Genomic DNA, 23,409 nt, shown 5'->3' with positions numbered 1-23,409 from the left:
AACCTGTGGTGTCTACATGCGGGGAGATTCGCAGGAACACAGGGCGAGCATACGGAGGAAGAGCTCCTTGAACCATGTGCAGGAAACCACTACAGTCAAACCTCCCTGCAGTGTCCGCAATGGCAGCCATTCCCGCTTTCCCTTCCACACCTGAGTATGACACACGGTAATAGATGCTTGTCACGTAGGACAGAAACAGGTGAGGACAATTAAAAGCAAGTCCCAACGTGATGCTTAAAGCATTGCGTATACAAAGTTCACCTGGCACTGCCACACCGTACACAGCCACATCAGTCTGACCCAGAAGACTGCTGAGTATGCCCTCCACCTCGGTGGTGGAAACATTTTCTCCTCGCCAGCGGAACGTGTCCCCGCCACGATCACGAAAGTACATGTAGCCTAGGTCATCCATCACCAGCACGTCACCTTGGGTAGACACATGGAAAGAAAAATAATTGCCAAGCTTGTCTCGAAACACTTAAATCAAGAGTGGCTAAACAATCATAACTCACTGCCTGCGCTAAGAATTGACTAGTAAGCATGGAAATCCAACATTATTTACAGGGTTTCATCTTTTAAGTAAGCTATAAATATCTTGAACATTTACATGACTGGTTTATTTTTTTTAAAATGAGCACTACCAGCTGTGTTGAGAATTATGATGCAACATATCATGTATTTTGATGAATAAAAAAAGACTGGTAACCTGATAAATATGCAGAATCATTTTTCTTGAAAACATTATGAGCTATCTTCTTCCTTGTAGCATCCTGGTTTGCGTAGCCGTCAAAGCGCCGTAATGGGTCCTGCTGGTTGATGCGACCCACCAGAAGCCCTGGTTCCCCTGAAAGACACAGATGAGTCTAATGCAGTACTGTCATATATTCTATCCAATGAAAAGTAATTATCGTAGTATTAATATTAGTTACCAGGGCGACAAGGCACACAGAGGCCCCGGCTGTCCCGAACCAGCTCCATGCTGTCCTCGTCCACCCTCACCAGACGGATGGGGTACACGTTGGGGAGAATGCGACTGTTGAATCCGCAGGCTCCCACCTGGCAGGACAGAATTAGCTTAACCCTGATACAATTCGTATTTCATCCGTGAAGACACAAGAAACACTGGTCATTGTGATCGCTGACCTTTCCATCCATGTTGGCGATGCTACAATTGCACTCAGTCGCTCCGTAGAACTCGCCAATCTGTGCCACCCCAAAACGTTCTGTGAAAGCCTCCCACACACTGGGGCGTAAGCCATTTCCAACCGCCAGCCGAACTTTGTGGCCCTTTTCTGATGGCCTCACTGGCTGAGACAGCAAGTAGCGGCAGATTTCCCCGATATACTGCACCACCTTTGAGGGGAGAGGGGAAGGCGGTCTTGTTATTGTGGCAGTTCTAGTTCAAAATGAATGTTTTATAGTTATTGATTTCTTCAGTATGGCACTTCTCAATATTTTCCAAGCATAAGCTCTTACAGTGCAGTTGTACTTAATGCAGTCTTCCCAGAAGCGGCTGGCAGAGAATTTCTTCTTCACTACAACAGTGAGGCCATGGATCAGACACTGACCAACTCCCATGATATTACCTGGCAGGAGAAGAAAGCTCACACTTCAATTATGTAAACCCAGTGGGGAAAAAAATGTATTCATCAAGACGTGGAGGCTAGCATCACGTACCCGCTGAGTGATAGAGAGGGAGACAGTCGTAAATGATGTCATCAGAGCGCATGCGAAAGGCAAAATAGCCAAAAGCAGCGATTCTGTAGTAACTGTTGTGTGAACACAGGGAAAATTCACAAACATGTATCACTAGAGGTGCAGCAACTGTAATGTGATGCTTTTTTGTAAGTGGTTGAAAAAAAAAACAAAACATACCGACTGTGTACAACAATGGCAGCCTTGGGTAGTCCTGTGGTCCCAGAGGTGTAAATATAAAATAGACGGTCTGCAGATGAGAATAAAATACATTATTAAAATTGCAAGCTACAATTGCAAGATACATGCAGGTGTCTTCACAGCATTTCAGTCACTGCTTCAATGCAACAGAACTGATAATATAGTCTGTTTTCATTTAGTTCTGCACAAGCAACTCATCAGGCTCGAGTTACATAATTACTGGGAAGCAATTTCAGTTCAGAAACTAGACAGCAGAGTGAGAAAAACGAATTACTGTTAGACATACACTTTGGGAATTCATAATAGAGCAAAAAAAACACAAAAGTTATCATCCAAACACAGTCTAAAAAAATTGTCTGAAGAGGGTTGTTTAAAACAAACTCCATATTAACATAAAGAAAACCTGGAATAGAGGCATAGTTGAGTTTAGTGGGAGATAAGGTACTCACCATTCATGCCTTTAGGGGGAACACAAGGTGAAGGGGGATGTTTAGGTGCAGAGGCTAAAATTGGGTCCAGAGGTTGAGCACCCAGACAGGCCAGACGTTCTGCACTGAGCTCTCCTGTACAAAACCGTACCATGGACTGGCTGTTGGAGGAAGTGACTTCTGACATGGCTGACATTCAGTAAGAAGAACAAGAGGGAGATGGGAACAGAGGACAGCAATCAGGTCAGTTCAAGGGCTGTAGTTTGCACAAGAATATGAATACAGTGAGCCGCTGAGACAAAAGCAGAGAAAACAGTGTTGTCGGACAAAAACTTATGTTGTTCAGTTAATGAAAACATTAAATAGATACAGTAAAGTCACACAAATGCAGGACATCACAGAGGCCGCAAGGACAAAGGAGTGAAGTGTTTGTGCTGTCACAGAGAAACAAAGAGGAGCTAATGTAAACTTCACAAAGAGATTGCACAGAAAGAATTTTACTGGCAATGTGATCACCGACAGCATGTCCTAACCACATGACATGTGGGAGACACAGCCATTATCACAGTTTATGTACCACACACACACACACACACACACACACACACACACACACACACACACACACACACACACACACACTAAATATTAACAGTGTGACACCAGGAAATAATGTTGACCACCTCACATGATGTTACAGGCAAAATATTAATGAAACATGACATTTGGTGCTGAGGTTGATCAGTATCTGAGGAATTTTGCTTGCAATTACAATGCAATCATGTGCTTTATTAAATAATTTCCTGAAAAAGAGGTAGGATATTATCCTGTAAAACATCAGTTTAGAATGAACCTAAGTGTTAAAGGACAGGTTCACACTTTTTTCCAAGTCTGTCTTAAAACAAAATGCATTTTAAGTTTATCTGAAGCTTATATGAGGCTTCAGCAGTCTGAGTTAGTCATATCAAGTGGATGTTTGCCACATTTACAGAGTTTTTAGACACTCCCTCTTTGGTTTCCTCTACAGTGTTTCCCTGTTGGCCTGCAGTGGAAGTATTGTAACAAAAAGAGGGACTTTGGCACTAGAAAGACTGTAACGTTGAAAGATATCTACATGATTTGACTAATTGGACAGCTGAAGCTTCAAATTAGCTTCAGATAAACTCTACAGAAAGAGGCTTGTGGATTTTGCCCCCATCACTTACATCGTAGATGCATTATGAAGGGATATTCTAATGGCCAGTATGAATAGGAGGAATGATTATGTCAAGAAAAACCTGTTTCAATGTTTATTTGGGCACTTGACTATTGTTTTAGGGCAGACTTTTCCTACCTCATTTAGCACATTCTTACCATCAGCAAGCTCAGCTCCAAACACAATAGCTCGGGACCCTGACACCCCAATACAGTGCAGGAGGGAATCATGGCGGAGGTTGAAATTGATGAGTGCAGCTTCCACCCCAACCTTAGCCAAGCCCAACCAAAGCGCCACCTGTAAAGGCCTGCTTTCCATGAAGAGGGCCACCACATCTCCAGAGATCCATCCCTGATCTCTTGCCCAATTGGCCACGGCATTAGACAGTTCGTCCAGCTGGGTGAAGGTCCATGTTTCCCCTGTAGCCTCATAGATCAGTGCTAGTTTGTTTGGGTTGAGTTTTACTGTCTGGGCAAAGATGGAAGGAATGTTGCTTCCGTTGCGCACATAACGCCATAACGCCATCTTCACTCTCAGCAGCACATACAGGCCACTGGTGAAGGTCACAGAAGGAAAAAAAAGAGGAAAAATTAAGAAGGTAAGTAAAGATGAAGACCTACAAGCATGAACATAACTTTAATTGGACATATTTTACTTACTTAAGATCTCTCTTGGCAGTGCGTGCTGCGATGTAGAAGTATTTCCAGGTTCTTGTGCCCAGATACACCCCAAGGCCTGCTGCCAGACTCCAGGACCAGGACACCCCGAAGAGACGCAGCAGTCCCATGGATCCCAAAGAGGCTGAGACACTTGCTGCATTGTGCATTCCTGTCACGGAGGAAAAGGAGAGAGATGTGCTTTTAGGGCAGAATGGGCATGAGCTGAAGCCTACATCGCTCAGGGAGGTTCTTACGTATGTGTTCTTAAAAGTACAATTTTTCAGTATTTTCATTTTATGCTATTTGAAACTTCCACTCCACTGCATTTCAGAGGGAAATATTGTACTTTCTACTCCACTACAGTTATTTTACAGCTTCAGTTACTTTCTAGATGAAGATTTGATACAATGGATAATATAACAAGCTTTTAAAATATAACACATTGTTCAAGATGAAACCAGTGGTTTCCAACCTTTTTGGCTTTTGACGTCTCACAGAAAGCAGTGTGCAGTCGGGGTCACATTTCAGATATGAGTTGTCTATGAGTTGTTAACAGCTCCACCAAATAGTGATTTTTCCCTCTAAACTTCTCACATGGTTTCATTTCAATAAATGTTCAAATGACCCAATATTTCACCAAAAATCAAAGATAGAGAACAATTCCAAAAACAGATTTGTGTATCAGAACTTTACTTTTTAATTGATCATCTCACGACCCCTTAGATTTATCTGGTGACCCTTTGGAGGGGCCTGAACCCTAGGTTGGGAACCACTGGGCTACACTAACTGTATATAAAACAGTTAAACTAGCTCCAGCAGCTACAACAGTTACATGCTGCTTACACACTGATGTTTCAGTATTAATGATCTAATGATGTCATATATAATAATATATCAGTCAGAGGGACCGAACCACTACTTTTACTGTTATACTTTAAGTACATCTTGCTCCTAATACTTATGTACTACAGTAGGATTTTTCATGCAGGAAAGTTATCACAAATCAACCAGCTCACAAACACAGATGCCACTCAAGGTCACATCACGCACAGTGTGAAATCTACATGCATGCTTTAGCCTATTCACAACTTACCTACGAGTCAATAGACTGAAGCGATGTCACCTTTCACCCGATAACCCTTCCCCGGTCCACACAGCTTGTTACCTCGTTACTTTCGCGGAAACTGTCGAGTATTCAAATCCTTCTCCGGATGTTGAGGGCGTTGAGAGGATACACGACGCACCGTTTTTTAAGGAAACCAGTAGTTTTTCAGAGTTATGACAGTTTTATAGTTCACTGCTCGTCGGCGCGGTTGTGGTTAAATAGTTGACACTCAGGCAATATTTGGAAATATGTCAAACATACGTGAGCGAGTCCTGAGGGCTGGCATTTACAGGGGAGACTTCATTATTTGTGTCCGGGCGACAAAACTGATCGAAATCTGAATAAGGGCAGTGAAATGCACAGTGGTCCAGGCTATTTTCTGTACTCCATATTGAATACAGAGTCGTTGCCAAAGAAGCCCCGCCCACCCCGGGTGTGAGCGCTCTCGAGGAGCTCAGCCATTGGTTAAACTACGCGCTTGTCAAGCTTTTTCTTATTTATTATTGGATAATATTAGCCCCGCCCAGTTTCCCAACCACTAGATTTGCTGGTGGCCGCTATTGATAGTAGCACCGGCACAGACTACTAAATAAATGTTGTGAAAGTCTTGTCTGCATCCTTTTTTTAAAACACTGCTGCCTTGTAGTCTTTTGCCTTGCTGAATATGAACCTTACCAAGCCTTAAAAAAAAAAAAAACATAGCAAAGCTTACATTCCTAGATATTTCACAAGACACATAAAAGAAATAATTTATTGAAGTCCACAAGAGAAAAGTTCCAAAGCAAACATAGTCACTGCAGACTTTTCCTGTGCAATACACAGAAACTATTTGCCAGCTACGATGGATCTTTGTGTTTTGAAAGCACAGCAAACCCTGTAAAGCGCTGCTCTCCTCAGTAAGATGTAAACCCATGGGTCGAGGATCTGGTTCCAGGAGGCCATACGTAAACCCAGAAGAATGACCTGATATGTCTCAGAGGTTTGGCCACCGGGACTTTGGATGAACTGCATCAGAAGAACACTGATCTATTAATACAGGAGAGACACAGAATCACACATGAGATGTTGTACTAAAATACCTGATCACTGAAGGTGAAAATGATTCAAGAAACCGATTCTGCAATCTAAAAAGGTTGTTAAAGAGTAGTACTTACAAGGAAGGGACTCCAGCAAACACAGGAAACCACGGTAATCAATGCCAGTTGTGCCATCATCTCCACATCCAATGAACAAAACACGGAGGAAGATGATGCAGATGATACACGACGAGAGCAGCGAGCTGCTGATTTTGTATTAACATTCTGGGACTTTATTCTGGCCTGCAGCAATGTCAGACCACTCAGGATGTTGCAGAGCAGTGAAAGAGTGAGTGCAATGAGGCCCAGACATGAGAAAGCCAAAGCCAGATAGGTGTCGGCTGTAGACTGTGGATCGTGGATAGGCAAGAAACACCATGTGCCAGGAGGCTGGATAGTGTAAGTTCCTATGGCAAATAAAGGTAGAACAGCCAGCAGGAGTGCAAGAGAGGATAGAATTAACACAACTCCCCGCACATGAGCGACTGTGACCATTGCAGTGTGGAAAAAGGGTTTGGTGATGGCCACACAGCGCTCTATTGCCATGGCACAACCCAACAGCAAAGGGCATAGGCCAAAAAACACCATACTTGCCCCAAAGATCTGGCAGAATGCCTTGGTTGGCTCCACCCTCTGCATTTTATACCTTGACATAACGTGCAGATACAAAGCAAATGCACCTGGAATCACATGGCCCCCAAGGTCAGCCAACATCAAAGCCACTGTTAGTAGCAGAAATGGTGCTTTGGATTGGCGGCGAAATCGCGCACGAGATTTGGCCAAGATTGCCAGAGCGGTGAAGTTGGAGATGGTGCCAAATGCCATAGTGAAACAGGACATGCCTAACCCTGATGTCATGCGTGACCTGGTGATATTGTTCGACCAGGGACTGGGTAGTTCAGAGGTGTTGACCTTCAGGCTCTGGTGGAGGATGGACGGCGTCAAGGAGGGAGAAAATGAAGTCATGTTACTCATGATTTCATTTTCTAGTAAAGATTGTGTCCTCATCTTCAGTGTCATCTGCAGAGAATCACAGGCAAAGTTAAAATATTTTCAGTAAATGTTTTCTATGATCAGCACATGTGCAGCCTCTGGGTGAATTGTTAGTCTAGGTGCATTAGTTCAAAACCACTGAGATGTCTTTTTTTTCAGCTAATGTCTTTATGTCATCCTGTTTTGCAATCTAAAATGTTTCGGATTATTCATAGACCGGGGCACAAGAGAGGAGCCTCAAAATGCAAAATCATGTACCAGTGAGTGCTATGATACATGCTTCACTGCAGCTCAAAAAAGACTGATTACAAGTCAATGACACTCGGGACGTGGTAACTAGGAGAGCTACTTTTGCCCAGACAATGACGAGGAGGAATGGGTGAAACCCTGCCAGAGCCATTGTCCTGTGTTTTTCATCTCTACCTATCATGCAAGCAGATAAATAAATTAAAAAGCAGAAGTGCTTGCCTAGAATACACAAATTGATGCATTGTACAAAAAAGCAAATTTTGACAAGGTTACTTTTAATGTCTGGATAGATTTATCTTGGATTGTCTTGAGCAGAAATCAAAAAGGTTCTGGCCAGGTTTAGTACTTAGGCAAATGGATGCCCTGAGGAGATGATTATCAAGCTTTTAACAAACATTACTGTCATTGTGTGACAGAACTGAAATTTTTGCACAACAGACTCTCAGACCAGACATTGTGTATGCCTCTTTCACAAAATGTTCTTCCCTTTAACACATTTCTTTCTGCTCTTCAGATCAGAAATATATTTTTTACCCTGCCTGGGAGCTCATCATCCCTCTTCCACAGCTCCTTGCTTTCCTGTTACACTAACTCATTACTCCATTTCTGCTAGTATTTGGATTATCTTTATCCGGAATCCCAATCTTTTCACAGGGACAGAAATAATGTGGTCAGAATTTCTTAGGTATGTGGATGAATCACTGGATAGAACAGGCCTCTAAAGGCAAAAGATTCCAGGAGCAGACGTGTCTTTACATAAGGAGGCGAGACAGAGGTCAAAAGTGTAACTAAATTTCTGGGAAATCTTCTGAAAAAGACGGCACGACTGGTAGAATCCTTTGAATCTCCTCTTGAGTTCAATCCTTTTCCTGCTTTGTTAACAACCTCCACATACTGCTGAAGTTACAGACCTCCAAAGATAAGAAAAGAAAAACACTTGGAGCTTAAAGGAAAGAAATAAACTCCACTGCTCCTCCTTGATCAAACAGTCTGTCTGTTTTGTAATCTGATTTTAATCAAATTATTTGCTTTTGCATTTATTTTTGTTTCCCATGCTTCATCAATGGTGAGTTCACAGGAAGAAAGCAGTTTCCCCGGAGAGTGTAGGGAAATTACAGAGAAACAGGGAATAATAATAATCAGGGAATCCGGGGGTAATATTCTTAGAAGATTCATAAAAATAAAGTTGTCATGTCAACCATCGTACTGTATCTTTTTTAGACATTATTTTTTACTTTTTAATACTGTGTTCTTTAGACAAAACAAAACATTTCTCAACAAGACATAATAAAGGAACGCCCTGCTAATCTTGCATTAGTGCTCCCCCTACACTATACATGTTTCAAATACCTCAGTTATCAGGATGTTTAATTCTCTCTTTAACTCCTCACATCTCTCTAACATATCTCACATTCATAAGGATTAAATAGATGGAATCAACAAAGGATCCAAGCTGTCTTAGAGACCAACCTCGTTAGTCATGCATTCGTTTCATCCCTTATTTTTTTTGCATATATTTCAGGTTTATTTGGACTAATTTGCCACTAGAGATGAATGTTCTATGTATGTCATCTATAAAGTAAATAAAGATGAACATAGTTGTGAATAATAAATGAAACTTACCTCCAGATGATTCCGGTTGAACACTGGATCGTATGGGACGGCGCCGAGTAAACGAGAGAGGAACGAGTCTTACCCACCTGCTAAAAGTGTTTCTCTTGTCTGTAGAGCTTCCTGATTGCAGTTATCACTATTGTCCACAGTCACTTGCTCTCATTCTCCTTCTTGTCTTTTCCCCCTGTCTCTGTGACAGTTTCTCTCTCTCCCTGGTCAGCCTTTCTCCCTCTTCAGAGGCTTGGCAGCTATTTTGCCTCCGCTTGCTGGACATGCACTTTCCATTCTCCCTCCCCCTCTGATTGAGTCCTTTCCATCTATTCACCCGCTCTGCTGATTGCTGCTGATTTCACCCATCACTTTCATTTTGTAGTATTGATTCACAGTATGATGAATAGGTGAGCACATCAAATTTAAAGTCAGCTATTGCTAATGTTTCATAATTCACCTTTCTAAACTCTTGATGATAATTTCTTCATAGCAAAAAGAGATTTCAGTCTGTTATTCAGCTGGGGCTATGACAGTCATCACCCACCGTCACTCATGTAAACAAAAGCACAGAGGCAGATATCAAAGAAGTCTGGAAGAGCATGATGATGATTATGCTTCAAGGGCCTCTGGTTTACTTTGCTCCCTCACAGCTCTCTGATAGATATTTTAGAATATTTTACATATATTACAAACACTCCTGTGTTATAAAAAATCCCAGGAGGTGTGAGTAAATCGAAAGATGCAACACTCTACCGAGGTTTATAAAGGTTTAAAGAGGGAATACTCTCTTTCATTTGCACTCGTATTCAGTAAAACGTATTTTGGGGGGCTACTTCGGGTTTGTTTACTTGTTAAAATTCCATTTTTGAGACTTCAAGGTTGTTTTTGAGACTATCATGTTTGTGATCTCACATAAACAGGAAGGAAGAGAGTTCTCCATTTCCTCTGAATGTATAACTGTTTGATCTTGGAAGTCATCCAGCTAGATAAGTACTCTAGCAGTAAAGAGTTATGTCAGACATGTACTATCAAGGTGGAGAGGGGAAAAAACCTCATTGTGTGGGTTTGGCAGTGACTTTCTGTTTGTTCTTGAACAAAACTCCTAAATTCAGTCTTACTCTTGTTAGAACCCAGATTTTCTGCTAAATCTAAAAAATCTAAAAACTCTGACATAAGGAACTGTAAAGGAAAACTTTGTCTGTTTTCTTCAGCTGTTCAAAACAAATTTATTACCTATATTAAATATATTTCAAGGCCAGGGGTGGGAAGAACTTCTCAAGGAGACTTTAAACATGAGGTACATCAGAACATTTATTATGTTACAATTTCAAGGAGAGACATGAAGAAAAAAAAAAGCTTGCAAAACACACAAAAAAACCCCCCTGAATAATTCACACCAAGGATAGAAAATATTTCATTGATAATACAGAACTAGATAATAAAACCAAACAATATCTATGAGAAAACTCAAATATATGCTAAACCAGTGCTTACAACAGTACTAATACTCCAGTGGAAAATAAAAACAAAAGCTGATTTTAATATTCAAGTTTTACAGTAAGTTAAAAAAGAAAAAAACACTCTATATATACATTTGAAATGTTACAGCACAATGTTGAGCAGTAATGCAGTAACTTATTAATACATGTTGAATTGCCCAGCAAAATATACATAAAAATATGCTTAAAATCCATCTCTGTCTCATTATTGCCCCTCTTTTTGTTGGTTATATTCAGATACTGTCAATTTAAATACGGTGACAAGTTATACAGAAAAAAAGTGCTTGCTTCAGAAATCTAATCTTTCCGATTGTCTTTGCTGATTGGATACAGTACCTGGATGACACAACAAGCCATATTTGATTTACCTGATAAAACAGGTCCTCATAATATCATTTATTATTTTTATATTTTGGTTCAAAATTGGTTCACTTTTTTCACAAATGAAAAAAAAAACAAAACATCTGGAGATTTCTTTTCCAAACTGAGGTACATACTCCAATAAAATAAATGCTTGCATGAAAGTACAGTGCATCATAAGCTTGAATCATGTGTCATCTTAAAAGCTTTGCTCAAATATCAAAATATTCCATTTTTGATGAACTTGTCATGATCAACAGTTTCATTTCAGTAGCTTAAAATACCACACATGATAAAGAATGAGAATGTTTACAGTATTTTGCATAAAAGCAAACTGGTGCATTGGCTTCAAACAGGAGGACAGTAGTCGACCGTGTGTTTGAAATGGCAGACTTTGCTTCCAAGTCGCCGTTAAGCTCCTCAGATATGAGACTCTCCTGTGTCCTGGCTGCTCTTGGATGCCTGAGGATGACAGAAGGGAGAGACAAGCCAATCAGTCACAATAGACACTTTGAGTGCTCTTTCATTAGCTACAGCACACTTCACTTCACACTGTGTATTATATCTCGACATTGGAAAGAATGATGTTTGCTTTTGGAAATGAAACTTCCAATGAATAAACCCCATTAGGTTTCTTTAGCGATCTCAGTACCGATCAACAACGCATACTAAATGTTAGATTTAATTACATTGGTGCTTGGTGAGCATCATCTCTGTAGACAGTATATGTTTCATGAAAATAAATGTGGTGGCTGAAATTTTGTATAATGAACTAAGAGTTGAATTCTGATGAAATTAGTGAATGTGGCAACAATTCCTGCTAAATTCTTGATTAATACAATTTAAGATAATTGTCATTCCATCTGAATCAGAACTTGGGTGAAATATTAAGTTCTTACATGAGCTTTGCTGTTGTAACTGAACTCTGAATAGCTCTTCCGAGGTGCACATCATCTGGACAGGATGTTTCCATACTCTTCCCTGACCTGAAATCAGAATACAAAATGAGTTTTTGAATACAGGAAAAGCTGCAGCATTTGTACTTATCTTGAGGAGTGTGACTGACCTGTTTAGAAAACAGACAGTGCATGACGAAGAGCATGATCCCCTGGGTGCTGCCAAAGATGGTGAACAGGTAAGACATGGCTATAGTGCCTTTCGAAAACTGGAAAGAACCAAAGATCCACATGGTGCCCAGCACACACAGCTGAGCCACTGCAGTAATGGTGAACGTCCTGCAGGAGGCAACAAAGATGCACATGGGTGAAATCTGAGACGCTCTATTGCCACTTCTTTTGTGTGATTTCATAGCTTGAGGGCATGTAATAAAGAGAATGTTTAGCTCCATATAGCAAACACAATATGTACTCATATATTTACGCACACATTAAATACAGTATACAGGTGCCTGGTTGTTGCAGGCAACTTGAGCTAGAGCTGACTCACTTTATTTTCTGCAGGTTGTCTAGGTCAGGGTTTAAACTTGAGAACTTCTGTGCCAACTTCCACACAGTGATGAGGAAGAAAAAGATGTTTATCTGAAAGGCAACAAAGACCAGGTTTTAAAAAAGTACTGAAGTCAGTTTTAGGTGTATCATTCAACTCAATAATTATTTTCTTACTTACAAAGATGATGATACAGGCAGGGGCAAAAAACCCCCAAATGGAATCCAGGTTTAACCAACAACTGCAATGAATATTGAGAGTTTACTGAGCAGATTATGTGAAGCCACTGGAACCTGTGAATGAGGCATTCATTAAAAAAAAACAACAAGCTCAGCATCAGTATGGGAAACTTACTATTCCTTGGTGCCATATCCCTTGGCATTGGCTAAGGCAGAGACAGCGACAATTAAAGCTGGAACTCCATAGCCGCCTGCCATCATGTAGCGGGTTTTCAAGTTGGCGTTAAATACCAGGACTACCATCCTGAAGAGTTGTATGCCCTCCAGACACATCCAGCAAAATGCTGCCAGGTAGAAGAAATGCAGCAGTCCTGCTACCACTGCACAGCCAACCTATTGCAGAAGACAGAGAGAGAGAGAGAGAGAGAGAGAGAGAGAGAGAGAGAGATGAGGATCATGATGACAGCAGTGGGAAAAAGGACAAAGGATGCTGAGAAATAGCAGTGAGAAACTACTTGCTGAATTCTCGTTTATAAATCTTCAGCATCCACATGAATCATTCAGTAGCTGTGCAGTTGCTTTGTGTATATTTCTCTGCTGCATTTGGAGGTGTCAGAAACTTTTACTGCTTTCATCTGGACAGTGCAGGTGTTTTAATGTGCAAGCTGTTACAGAGTTGCCACTGCATGTGCTTGTATTTACCTTGTTCTCTGTACGACTGATGCCGGCAAGGAAGATGAGGGTAGCAATGAAGAGGGTGATGCAGAGGTGCAGGTGGATGGTGGTTCTTGGGCTTTGGATGGAGCGGATCAGCCAGAACGTTAGGATGCAGATGAACAGGCAAACCAGTGAAAGGGACAGACCCACCCAAGTGATCAGCTGCAAATGAAACTTGTACTGTTCCTGTTAGGAGAGAGAGAGAGAGACAGAAGAGGGTGAGGGGGGGGGGGGGGGTTTCATTATAGTAATGAACTGAACTTTGAAGGATAAACTCTGACCTATCAGACTCATGGTTTTTGCTGTGAATCATCGTATGTAACTGAGTTTTAACCTCATAGAGTGCCATAAACACGGCAAAGCTGCTCAGATGGTTGCAGGAACACACGGTGTAATTAAGTTTGGACTCCACCACACTGCAACCTCCAGCAGACCACGAGCCTCCGTGCTCCGAGGAATTCCAGAACACACAGGTGTGGTTTTTATTTGACTGTAAAACAAAATATAATGACCATGTTATGACACCAACGACATATAACATTGTGATATTGTGATTGTGTATTATGCGCTTTAACTCCCTCTGTGTGTGCTTGTGGACTTCTCACTCTCTTTCTATCTTTGTCTCCTGTTTATTTTATTTTATTTGAGTAGGTAATAATAGGTTGAATTTTGTTTGTTATTTTGCTGTCAGTTCACCCTGAAGCCAAAATGTACCATTAATTGTGAGAAATAAATACTATGAGGGCTGTAATCTCATGTTGCTGGTGGTTCTTGGGAGCTGAGAAGACAGACCATTATAGATCTAATATTTTCCTGTGGAGATAGATTATAATGGCAGAATCCTTAATGTCAAACTGAATACCTTTTCCAGGTGTGTGAAATTCAATTGGACTGGCTTTTCTAGGCGGCTTGTGTTTCTGTTACTGACGGTGACAGTCACGACTTTGGAGTTGAGCTTAAAGCTTTCGTTCTCTTGTGGTTTCATCCCACTAAAAGAGCCATTTGCAGACTCTTCGAGCGTTCTATAGGTCAGCAAGGACACTGCTGCAAAACCTATAATATTGACAACAGGACAAGACTGGATTAAGTAGACATTAATTACACTTGAAACTCATCCATGTTCTAATGGATGTGGTTACAAATGTGTTAATTAAGTATGATCATTACCTGGGTAAAGGGAGGCATTTCCTGCAGCTGTCTCCCACCGCATATCCACCCGGGCATGCTTAGATGATAAATTCACAGCTCCCTTGGGTATGTCAGACCCTTTATGTACCAACATCTCCAGTTCTGAACCCAGACACAAAGATCAGCTTTTAATGGACATGCTTGCTTGTCTCTTAATAGACTTACACAAAAACATTTCCATGTAAATGAACAAATACTGTTTTGATTTAATGTATATTTAACCTGTGTGTTTGAAGGATTTATTTGTCTTGGGGGTCTTCATAAAAGCTCCCGTCAGTCTCAGAACATTCTCCACCAAGTCCAGAAAGGTGGAGACTTTCCTGTTATCGTTGAAGGCTCCACGAGACAAGTACTTGTCGATCGCAGACAACAGTCTCTACAGCCACAGGAGAGGAGGGGGAGAGGGAGTAACATAAGCATGCACACGGAGAAACAGGAGACAGAGTCAGACAGAGGCAGACTTTCAGACTCCACATGACAGAGCTTAAGGGGGGCAGAACTTCCTGTTTCGGTGCTGGTTGTGAGGAACCGAAAGCTTTTTTTTGCATAAAAAATTGCATTTCAATCATTTTTTGTGCAGAATTACCTCTAGTATGTCCTCTCCAACAAAGTCGAATGTTGAATTCTCATTATTTGTAAGCTCCAAACAGGTCTTTTTCAGCTGCATCAGAAGATCATGTACAATGGGAGATGTCTAGGAGAGAGCGATTTGGGGAGAATGAAACCCAAGTAGGAGGTAATCAACATTATAGTATAAGTCAGATAGTGATAGTTATTTGTTGTGTGGAGTTACCGAGAGGATGTTCATGTCTTCGAATTCATCGCACTTTAATTCTGAGGAAACAGGGAATTTGTTTCATTGAATATGCTTGTTGATTACCATAACATACACATATCATGAGGACACCTGTACTCATGAAAATGATCTGTTTGTACTATTACTGAACAAACACTGGTTCAGTAATGGATGTTGGAAAAATTTGAGTGATGCTGTGTGCTTACCAGTGCAGCGAGACTCTTTGTTGCCATAGTTAGTGAACCCTGCGTGGCATGCACAGTAATGGCCGGTGGCTCCACGGTGGCAGGTCCCATTTCCGCAGATTGTCTTATCAATCTTACATATGTCTGAAATGGAAACAAATCAGTGAGAGGAAAATGGTTGTACTGTGTGTTTGGGTCATTGCTAATGGAACAATAAATATACTGGTCCAGTACAACGTTTGCATTGAAGATAGTGCTTGGTAGGTTATTAAAGATAACGCATAGAACAAAAAAACATAAAACAGGCTGGACATAACCAAATCACAGGACAGCCATTCATTTAACCAACCAGCTCTAGACCAACAATTTATTTTATAATATCTGAAAACTCTCTAAAACATGTTCGTGCATTGTCAACAAAATACTACAAATAATATTCATCTTTTTAAGGCTTAATTATAATAACTTATAGGATCAACCAATTTAATAGCCTAAAATCACTTTCCCCCCCTAAAAACAATCAGTCATTGGGTTGAGATATTTTAAAAACAAAACTTGAAACAACACTTTGTGCAAGCATCAAGATCATTTTACTTGATTAAATGAAATCTAGAAGCACATTAAGCTATCTTTGAATCAAGTAAATGTCCTCAGCTATGATATAAATCAATAAGAGAGTGAGTACTAGATTAAGTGACTTGTAAAACAGTCAAATAATAAACATTTTGCAGCATCATGGTCCTAACCTTTGCATTGCTCCTGACTCCCAGTGAAGTTGAGTTTTCCAGATTTCAGTCCAAAGCCAACATTGCAGAAACAGTAATAACTGCCAAGTGTGTTCTTGCACTCTGCATTCTGCCCACAAACATTTACCTCTTGACACTCATTAATATCTATGTTAGCAGGATGAAGACATTGAAGAAAAAGGTGAGACAGGAAACCATCAACATGCTGTTAGGGTTCACACTTGCATAATGTCACCAGTGCCCATAACTTGTATATAACTAATCACAGTTTTTACTTATGGTAAGGGTACTGATAAGCTTAATCTTACCTCCACATGTAACATTGTCACTGTTCTGAAACTTTTCCACTCCAGAGATAAATCCACTCTCACAAGTGCAGTAGTAATGTGGAATTTGGTTAAAACATTTGGCATTAGGTCCACAGATGGTGCTGTCGTCACACTCATTGATATCTTAAAGTAAACAATAAGGACAAGATTTTTATATTTGGGTGATCACTTAAGCAGTAAAACATTAATATGAATCAGTGTCATCTGCTGTCAATGATTCAATATGACAAGATGACTTACCTTTACATTTCTCAGATGTTTCAGCTGAAAAATTCACATTCCCTTTTGTTGATCTGAAACCGTCAGCACATCGGCAGTAGAAGCTGCCGTTCATGTTGAGACAGCGTGCATTATCTCCACATAGCATGTTATGATCAGACTCATCACATTCATCGATATCTTAAATGAAAATTAAGGAAACAAGAATGTGGAAATAAATATACAATGAATAAGAATAAACACAGTAAATCTTTGAGATGAATCTAAAACTAAATATGTTGAAATGTCATTAACCCAAAGTCTGTTAAATTTTAATATTACAGCAGACTCAGGGCAGGTGAAAGAAATAGTTTTTACATCTTCACACAAGATGTATGTATGTATATATATTCATGAAAAACACACATACATGGCTTATGTGTAAAAAGAGTTTGTTTTTCATACCAATGCACTGTTTATTCTTCAAACTGAATCCTGGAGGACAACGTTTTGACAGGACCGTGCCGAAGGAGAGGCACAGAACTGAAAAGCAAGCAGGCAACAGTTAGTCTACAGCTCATCACTTTCTGACATCAATGCTACATCTTCTACACCATGCTTAATTCACACTAACTCCTTTTTAACCATTCTGAAATATTTCATCGTAGCCACAGGGACATTAAAGGATCAGTTTGACCACATAAATGACACCAGAAATGTTCTGAGTTTCAAAAAGACTCAAAAGGCAAAAAGGTAAATGCCCTCATTCACTACCCTCATTTCCTCAGATTGTTCCAATTGCATCTGTGCCATTATTCAAAATGAACAGAATATGGGTGTCTGGAGAACTCTACTTCCTATGTGTGAGGAAACATCAGTTGGCACGGTTCAAGTGCAAAACAGCATTACATCCTCTGCTGTGAGAATGCAAAGTCTGTGGACGCCTAAATGACACCAGATGGGTGTAATGAACAGTATATGGGAACAGAAAGAAATAGTCTAGTTACATATTTTTCACAACAGTTTATATAATGAATTCAGTATAATCCTTAAAAGAAACAGCTATGTAATTGTCAATTAGCATATTTCTACGTATCCCCTGGCTACGTGTATAATTTTGTTTTATTTGTTGACATTTTGAGATATTTGCTGCTAAGATGTCTGCTGCCACACAAAGGAAATAAATGAAATTGTTTGCCATCTTAAAAACTTCTCTTTCAACAGTTTCAATATTTGCTGTACTTTTTCGAAGAGACATCTCAAAAGAGGATACAGTATCACTAGGGGTGAGTGGAAAAACTACAGGGTGAACTAACGTAAGGAGGGACTCAATCACATTTTGTCAAACTAGCTCTCTAAGGTTTTCAGATGAATACTTCATTTTCATCATTATATTGATTAAGATTGTCTTTATATGGGGATAGAATAACCCCAATCAATATAGGAAGTGTCTTGTGTAAGATAGCGATTATGACTTTTAAACTGAATACATGCACTGGTATAGTATGTTTAATACTAACAGTATTTTTTTTTTATGGCTTTTTTTCAGTTGTCTCAAATTTGACACGAGATTTTAACTCACACAGAAAAGGAGTACTGTCCAACAAAAAGAAATCAGTTTCTATACTGAAAAGTTTATAGGCTAGTGCCGCCAGTTGGTTTCCCTCCACAGAGCATAGAACATTTTTAAACTTTCTCAAAGCAGAAGATTTTCCGTTCCAGCAACCATACAAATGACAGATGTGACTCACCCAGTACCAGGAGGTTCCACCTGCCCGCCATGGTGAAGAGGAAAACACTGTCCAGATGTGACAAAAGTCAAAACAGCCAAATGCAAATCTCTGCTCTGCTCTTCTCTTCTCTTCTCTTCTCTTCTCTTCTCTTCTCTTCTCCTCTCCTCTCCTCTCTTCTCTTCTCTTCTCTTCTTCTTCTCTCAAATCTGCATTCACCAGTCAAGTTTACAGGAGTGGAAAAAGCTGCTATATGCTGACACCAGCAAACAGAATATATAAAAATGCAGGAATTAGTAGTCTCTCCTCTGATACAGTGACCTCTCCCCTCTCTCCGTCTCTCTCTCTCTCTCTCTCTCTCTTTCTCCCCTTTGAATGTTTGCCTGCTCTCACTGCTGAGGTGACATGCTGAGATGACTAGATTTTCTGGGGAGGGATTTTTCCGCTCGCTCTCATCATGCCTCTGACACGAGTTGGTACTGCCTAGGCAGGAACTACTTTTCAGGAACTTTCACCAGTGATACAGTCTTCACTGGTTCTCTGGTGCACATACAGATTTAGCTCATATGTGATATATAAAGGATATAAAGGTCTGACAACAGATCTAGAAAAACATATTACAACACAAAGATAAAGCAACATCCTGTGACCATGTTTTGATTAAGTTATCAGAACTGTATAATTGTAAGCAATGCTCAGTCCTACAGCTTGGTCTCTGTTAGTATGATTTTTATCTGACCCTATATACTTTACTGATTTTGGGTGTTGGACATGTGACATAAACATTCCAGAGTCTGCATGTCACCTTAGGTAATATGGTATAGCCCTTCGGGGGGACCTTAGAAATACAAACAATGGATCCATGGTCAAGTTTGGAACTGTTCCAGATGTGGTATGTTGTGACACATAATATGTTGTGAGGGAGCTGTCAATTACTTGATGGATGGCTCCCAACTGACCTAGTGCCCATGGAAAACCTATGTTATTCATGTGATAAGATACAGATGTGTAACCCCATATACCACAGTGGTATGTTACCCAGACCATCTTTGTACATGGAATGGACCCGATGGCCATCGTCTAATAAACTTCTTCAAAATAAGAACTTCGCCAGCTCTTCCTTTGAACGATATCATCACACATCCTTCCTTTCATTTGGCGTCACGAACAGCCGGTGACGAGATATCAGGTAAGCAGATGTTTGTGATATTCTAAATTTCACTGCTTACCTGACTGCTCACTGCGAAGTACCTGGTTTTTGGATGATGTGGTGTGATGTTGTTCTATTGGCTACGTGGGACTGAATCAAATTATTAATTAAATTGGTATGGTTATTGAAACCACTTCTCATAGTAATTGTTGATTGGTTTTGAGCAACTGTTGTCAGGGGCACTTAACATATAGTTTATCATTAGGGTCGGACTGTGTGTGTCTTACGAGCGCGCCTTGGTGTTCTGACGAAGAGAGGTCAGACACATAGAAAAAAAGAAGAAAAAAGAGAAATCTCCGGAGTGGACACACAGTATAAGTCACACTGTCACGCGCTTTTCAAAAGAGAGAGAAAAGCGGGTCTGGGCAGGGGTGCAGACGAGAGGCTATAGAGCGCTCCGTCCCGACAGAGACACTGTCAGAGCACTTTGAGAGAGAAAGTGGGTCTGGACGAGTGTCACAGGCAAGGGCTGTCTAGCGCCTTGCGCTGTTTGTAAATAAAGGTCATTGTGTTGTTGATTATATAGCGGTTGAGTGCTTTCTAACATACAGTTGATCGTTACACCAGCCCACACACACACACACACAAAAGAGAGTGGAAGAGACATAAGAAAGTTCTTATTTCAGAGACGCTGCATGCTTTAGTGTATTATATACTAACAACATTTAATCATGGGGTCACAATCCAGTAAAATGTGTAAAGAGGAGATTGAGATAAAACACAAAACAGAACATGATCTACCATGAAAGGAAAGGAAAGCAATGAAGAAATTGTTAAAGACGAACCCTCACCTTAAAGAAGTTAAAGCTAAAACAGTAAATCAGATGACACCTAGAGAGTGGATGCAAACTAAAATAGGATTTTACTACGTTGAACCATTCTTAACAGACATCTCTGAGTGGACAGATAATAAATTTCCCAGAGACGGTAGTTTTGACAAGAGTAAATTAGACTTCATACGAGCATACATAATGGATAATACTGCCGTACCTAATCCGAGTTGGGACAAAGAATATATGATAAAGGTGTTCAAAGCATGGGAGCTGATGAGTCGTCAATGGCCGGCAAATATGACAAAAAAGTTAATGAAAAAGAAGAAATTTAACCTTACAATGACGCAAGATACAATGAATGCGGAGCAAGTGCAAGGGGAGAAAACACAAATGATCAAGACAACACCAGAGAATAAGTTATATCCTAATATAGATGACATTATATCTCCGCCCGAATATGAATCTGATAATGAAATTATGGAATGGATGATTTTATGTACAGAAAACAAAACTAAATCTTACACGCCGAAAAAAGTCACTGCATCTTTGATATTTCCAGTGGAAAATATATCTAATCAAATCAAGGGCTGGAGAAGACAGTGTACTTTTGAATGGATGCAAAATTGTAGGAAAATGTTTGATACGATATCGAGCAAGTATTATGGGCATAGTGACAGAATTCGGGCGCAACAAATCAACTATCTGAAGGAAGCAATGTCCTGTAAATTTAAAAAGTGTTTTGCCATACTGAAGAATGGGCAAGAGATAGAGATTAATGAAGTATCTAAATGCATGATAGACAGTTTCAAAAGAGTGCTGAAACGGTATGAGCGAGAACAGGGTTTCACATTAGATGAAGAGAGATTTAAAGACCCTAAATATACTAAAGCGGTAATTAACAGTATTACGGATAAAGATGCGGAAATTCTTCATGACCTTATAATGACATACATACAATATCAAGAGGAGCAAGAGAAACAATCAGCGGACGGAGAAACTATGAATGTTGCGCTTCCGCTAGTCACGTTTGGTGATAGAGTTTTAGACAAACCTTTGACGCTGAGTGAAATATCACAAATCACACGGGACGCCCCTAAACCACTGATAAATCCCACAGCCTTTCTGAACTGGTGGACAACTGCTTTAATGCATAGCGCGATGTCAGGGAGAGATGTTCGCTACATATTGACAACTTTAATGCCAAATATCAGTGTAGACAAATTGATAGAAGCATGTGAAACATTAAGTTTTGATAATGATGGTCCTCTTGAACATGAAACTCGACTGGAGAAGAAATATCCTTGGTTAGACAAAAGGTATAAAGAAGAGCACATTAGAGAAATGGCTGATTTTCTTCAAAAAAAAATGCTGCGCAAGAGAGAGATATCACGCAAATTTTGAACTGCAAACGTAAATCTAATGAACCAATGTTTGAATATGCAGCGAGATTTCAAAAGTGCTGGAAAGAACAGGCCAAATTAGAAATAAAGAAGGACAAAGACCCTTTTTTCACTGCTATGTTTCTAAATGGATTAGATCCAAATTCTTCTTACACTCTAAAAATCGCCGCACCAGATGTTTACTCTTTAACTCCACAAGAATTGTTAAAGAAAATAAGGGAGTTAGACGCCATTGGGTTGTTTGAAAAGAATAAGAATATGACACAGGCTTTGCAACTCAATCATGAAGAGCCAACATACAATTTGGCAGGTTTCCAAAACACGAACAGAGGGAGAGAGATGAGAAGAGGCAGAGGCAGAGGAAATGGAGCTTGGGGTGAGGGGTGAGTTGGGCCCCCACACAGAGAGGAGGTTACAGGCAGATGACAAGAAGGGGGAGAAACTTCAACAGGAATGGGATTGGACGTGGAGCAAGGCGGAATCCATCTGATTATTATTATATCTGCCATTATTGTCAACAGATGGGACATTGGGCAAGAGATTGTGAACTAAAATGGCAGGAAGAATGTCAAAGACAGACATACACAGGAACACATTTTAACAATAATACATGCCCATACACACAGCCTTGAACACAGATACCGAACCAGCAGTCTGAAACAGCTGCTGCAGGAAATGTGATATGGAATGCATGACTCAGCCAACAGAGGAAATGGATAAAAATACACCATGTTTTTACATGTCTCCCAATGGTCTTGTATTATTGTGGAAAACAACAACTAGAGAGATTTGATTTTTTGTATGTGCTGTACGCACAGACTTTACAGATATTGATCCATTAGTGAAATCATGTATTGAATACCTTGAGAAAGTACCAGATAATAAAGATCAAAACAAAGACTATGTCATATGGTCTTATAATGTGGAACCAACTTACTTCTTCATTAAACCGTTGCAGTATAACATGAAACCACTGATCGTGGAGAATGCGATGAGAGAAATTCAATTGAAAACACCATCCATATTGGCGTCAGTTCCAACAGAACTATGGGCACTACATGCTAATCATGTTGGATTATTAAATATACCACCTTATCGAGCTAAAATTAATCCTAATAAATATCCAGTTTACGTTAAGCAATATCCACTTTCTAAAGAAAAGGAAGAAGGAATTAAACCGGTTATTGAAAGTTTACTGCAACAAGGAGTAATTGTTAAGAGAAGATCCCAAAATAATATGCCAATAAATCCAATCTTAAAGCAAGGAACAAATAAATATCGGTTCACACAAGACTTAAGAAAAGTTAATGAAGCCGTTTATCCTATTGCACCAGTAATACCAGATGTTAATTTCATTTTAGCAGCACTGCCAGCAGACTCTAAATTTTACACAGTAGTAGATTTATGCTCAGCATATTTCTCCATCCCTGTACATCGGGATACACAA

General features: G+C 40.1%; 3 protein-coding genes across 5 annotated transcripts in view; all 3 read right to left on the bottom strand.

Moving 5' to 3' along the window:
• Window positions 1-23,409, bottom strand: part of slc27a1a (solute carrier family 27 member 1a) — a 46,233-nt gene that overhangs the window by 1,165 nt on the left and 21,659 nt on the right. The window contains exons 2-11 of one of the 3 annotated variants that reach the window (XM_044330352.1): window positions 3,678-4,072; window positions 2,346-2,513; window positions 1,876-1,945; window positions 1,678-1,769; window positions 1,477-1,586; window positions 1,144-1,353; window positions 930-1,056; window positions 707-844; window positions 262-426; window positions 4-150 (exon numbers count right to left, since the gene is read on the bottom strand). In XM_044330352.1, coding sequence (XP_044186287.1) covers window positions 4-150; window positions 262-426; window positions 707-844; window positions 930-1,056; window positions 1,144-1,353; window positions 1,477-1,586; window positions 1,678-1,769; window positions 1,876-1,945; window positions 2,346-2,513; window positions 3,678-4,072 — 1,622 coding nt within the window. Of the gene's footprint in view, window positions 1-3; window positions 427-706; window positions 845-929; window positions 1,057-1,143; window positions 1,354-1,476; window positions 1,587-1,677; window positions 1,770-1,875; window positions 1,946-2,345; window positions 2,514-3,677; window positions 4,073-23,409 lie in introns of all 3 variants that reach the window. The other 2 variants (XM_044330350.1, XM_044330351.1) reach the window with 2 other exon arrangements.
• Window positions 6,109-7,400, bottom strand: LOC122966795 (prostaglandin E2 receptor EP1 subtype-like; the record flags this gene model as incomplete). Its single annotated transcript, XM_044331122.1, has 3 exons — window positions 6,109-6,309; window positions 6,438-7,248; window positions 7,297-7,400. Coding segments are annotated over 3 exons (1,116 nt in total), but the record flags the coding sequence as incomplete, so codon positions are not given.
• LOC122966283 (adhesion G protein-coupled receptor E1-like) lies at window positions 11,026-18,744 on the bottom strand. The gene is given in 19 exon segments (XM_044330355.1): window positions 11,026-11,527; window positions 11,965-12,051; window positions 12,132-12,300; window positions 12,512-12,603; window positions 12,692-12,752; window positions 12,866-13,083; window positions 13,393-13,593; window positions 13,742-13,897; window positions 14,270-14,460; window positions 14,575-14,697; window positions 14,818-14,971; window positions 15,182-15,289; window positions 15,389-15,429; window positions 15,598-15,720; window positions 16,323-16,469; window positions 16,631-16,774; window positions 16,892-17,050; window positions 17,315-17,392; window positions 18,601-18,744. Coding segments are annotated over 19 exon segments (2,325 nt in total). The 5' UTR covers window positions 18,632-18,744; the 3' UTR covers window positions 11,026-11,485.

Source organism: Thunnus albacares, chromosome 17 (assembly GCF_914725855.1).
Source record: "Thunnus albacares chromosome 17, fThuAlb1.1, whole genome shotgun sequence".
Lineage (NCBI taxonomy): Eukaryota > Metazoa > Chordata > Actinopteri > Scombriformes > Scombridae > Thunnus > Thunnus albacares.
The sequence above is the reverse complement of the archived record's forward strand: the minus strand, read 5'-3'. Positions and strand labels throughout refer to the sequence as shown.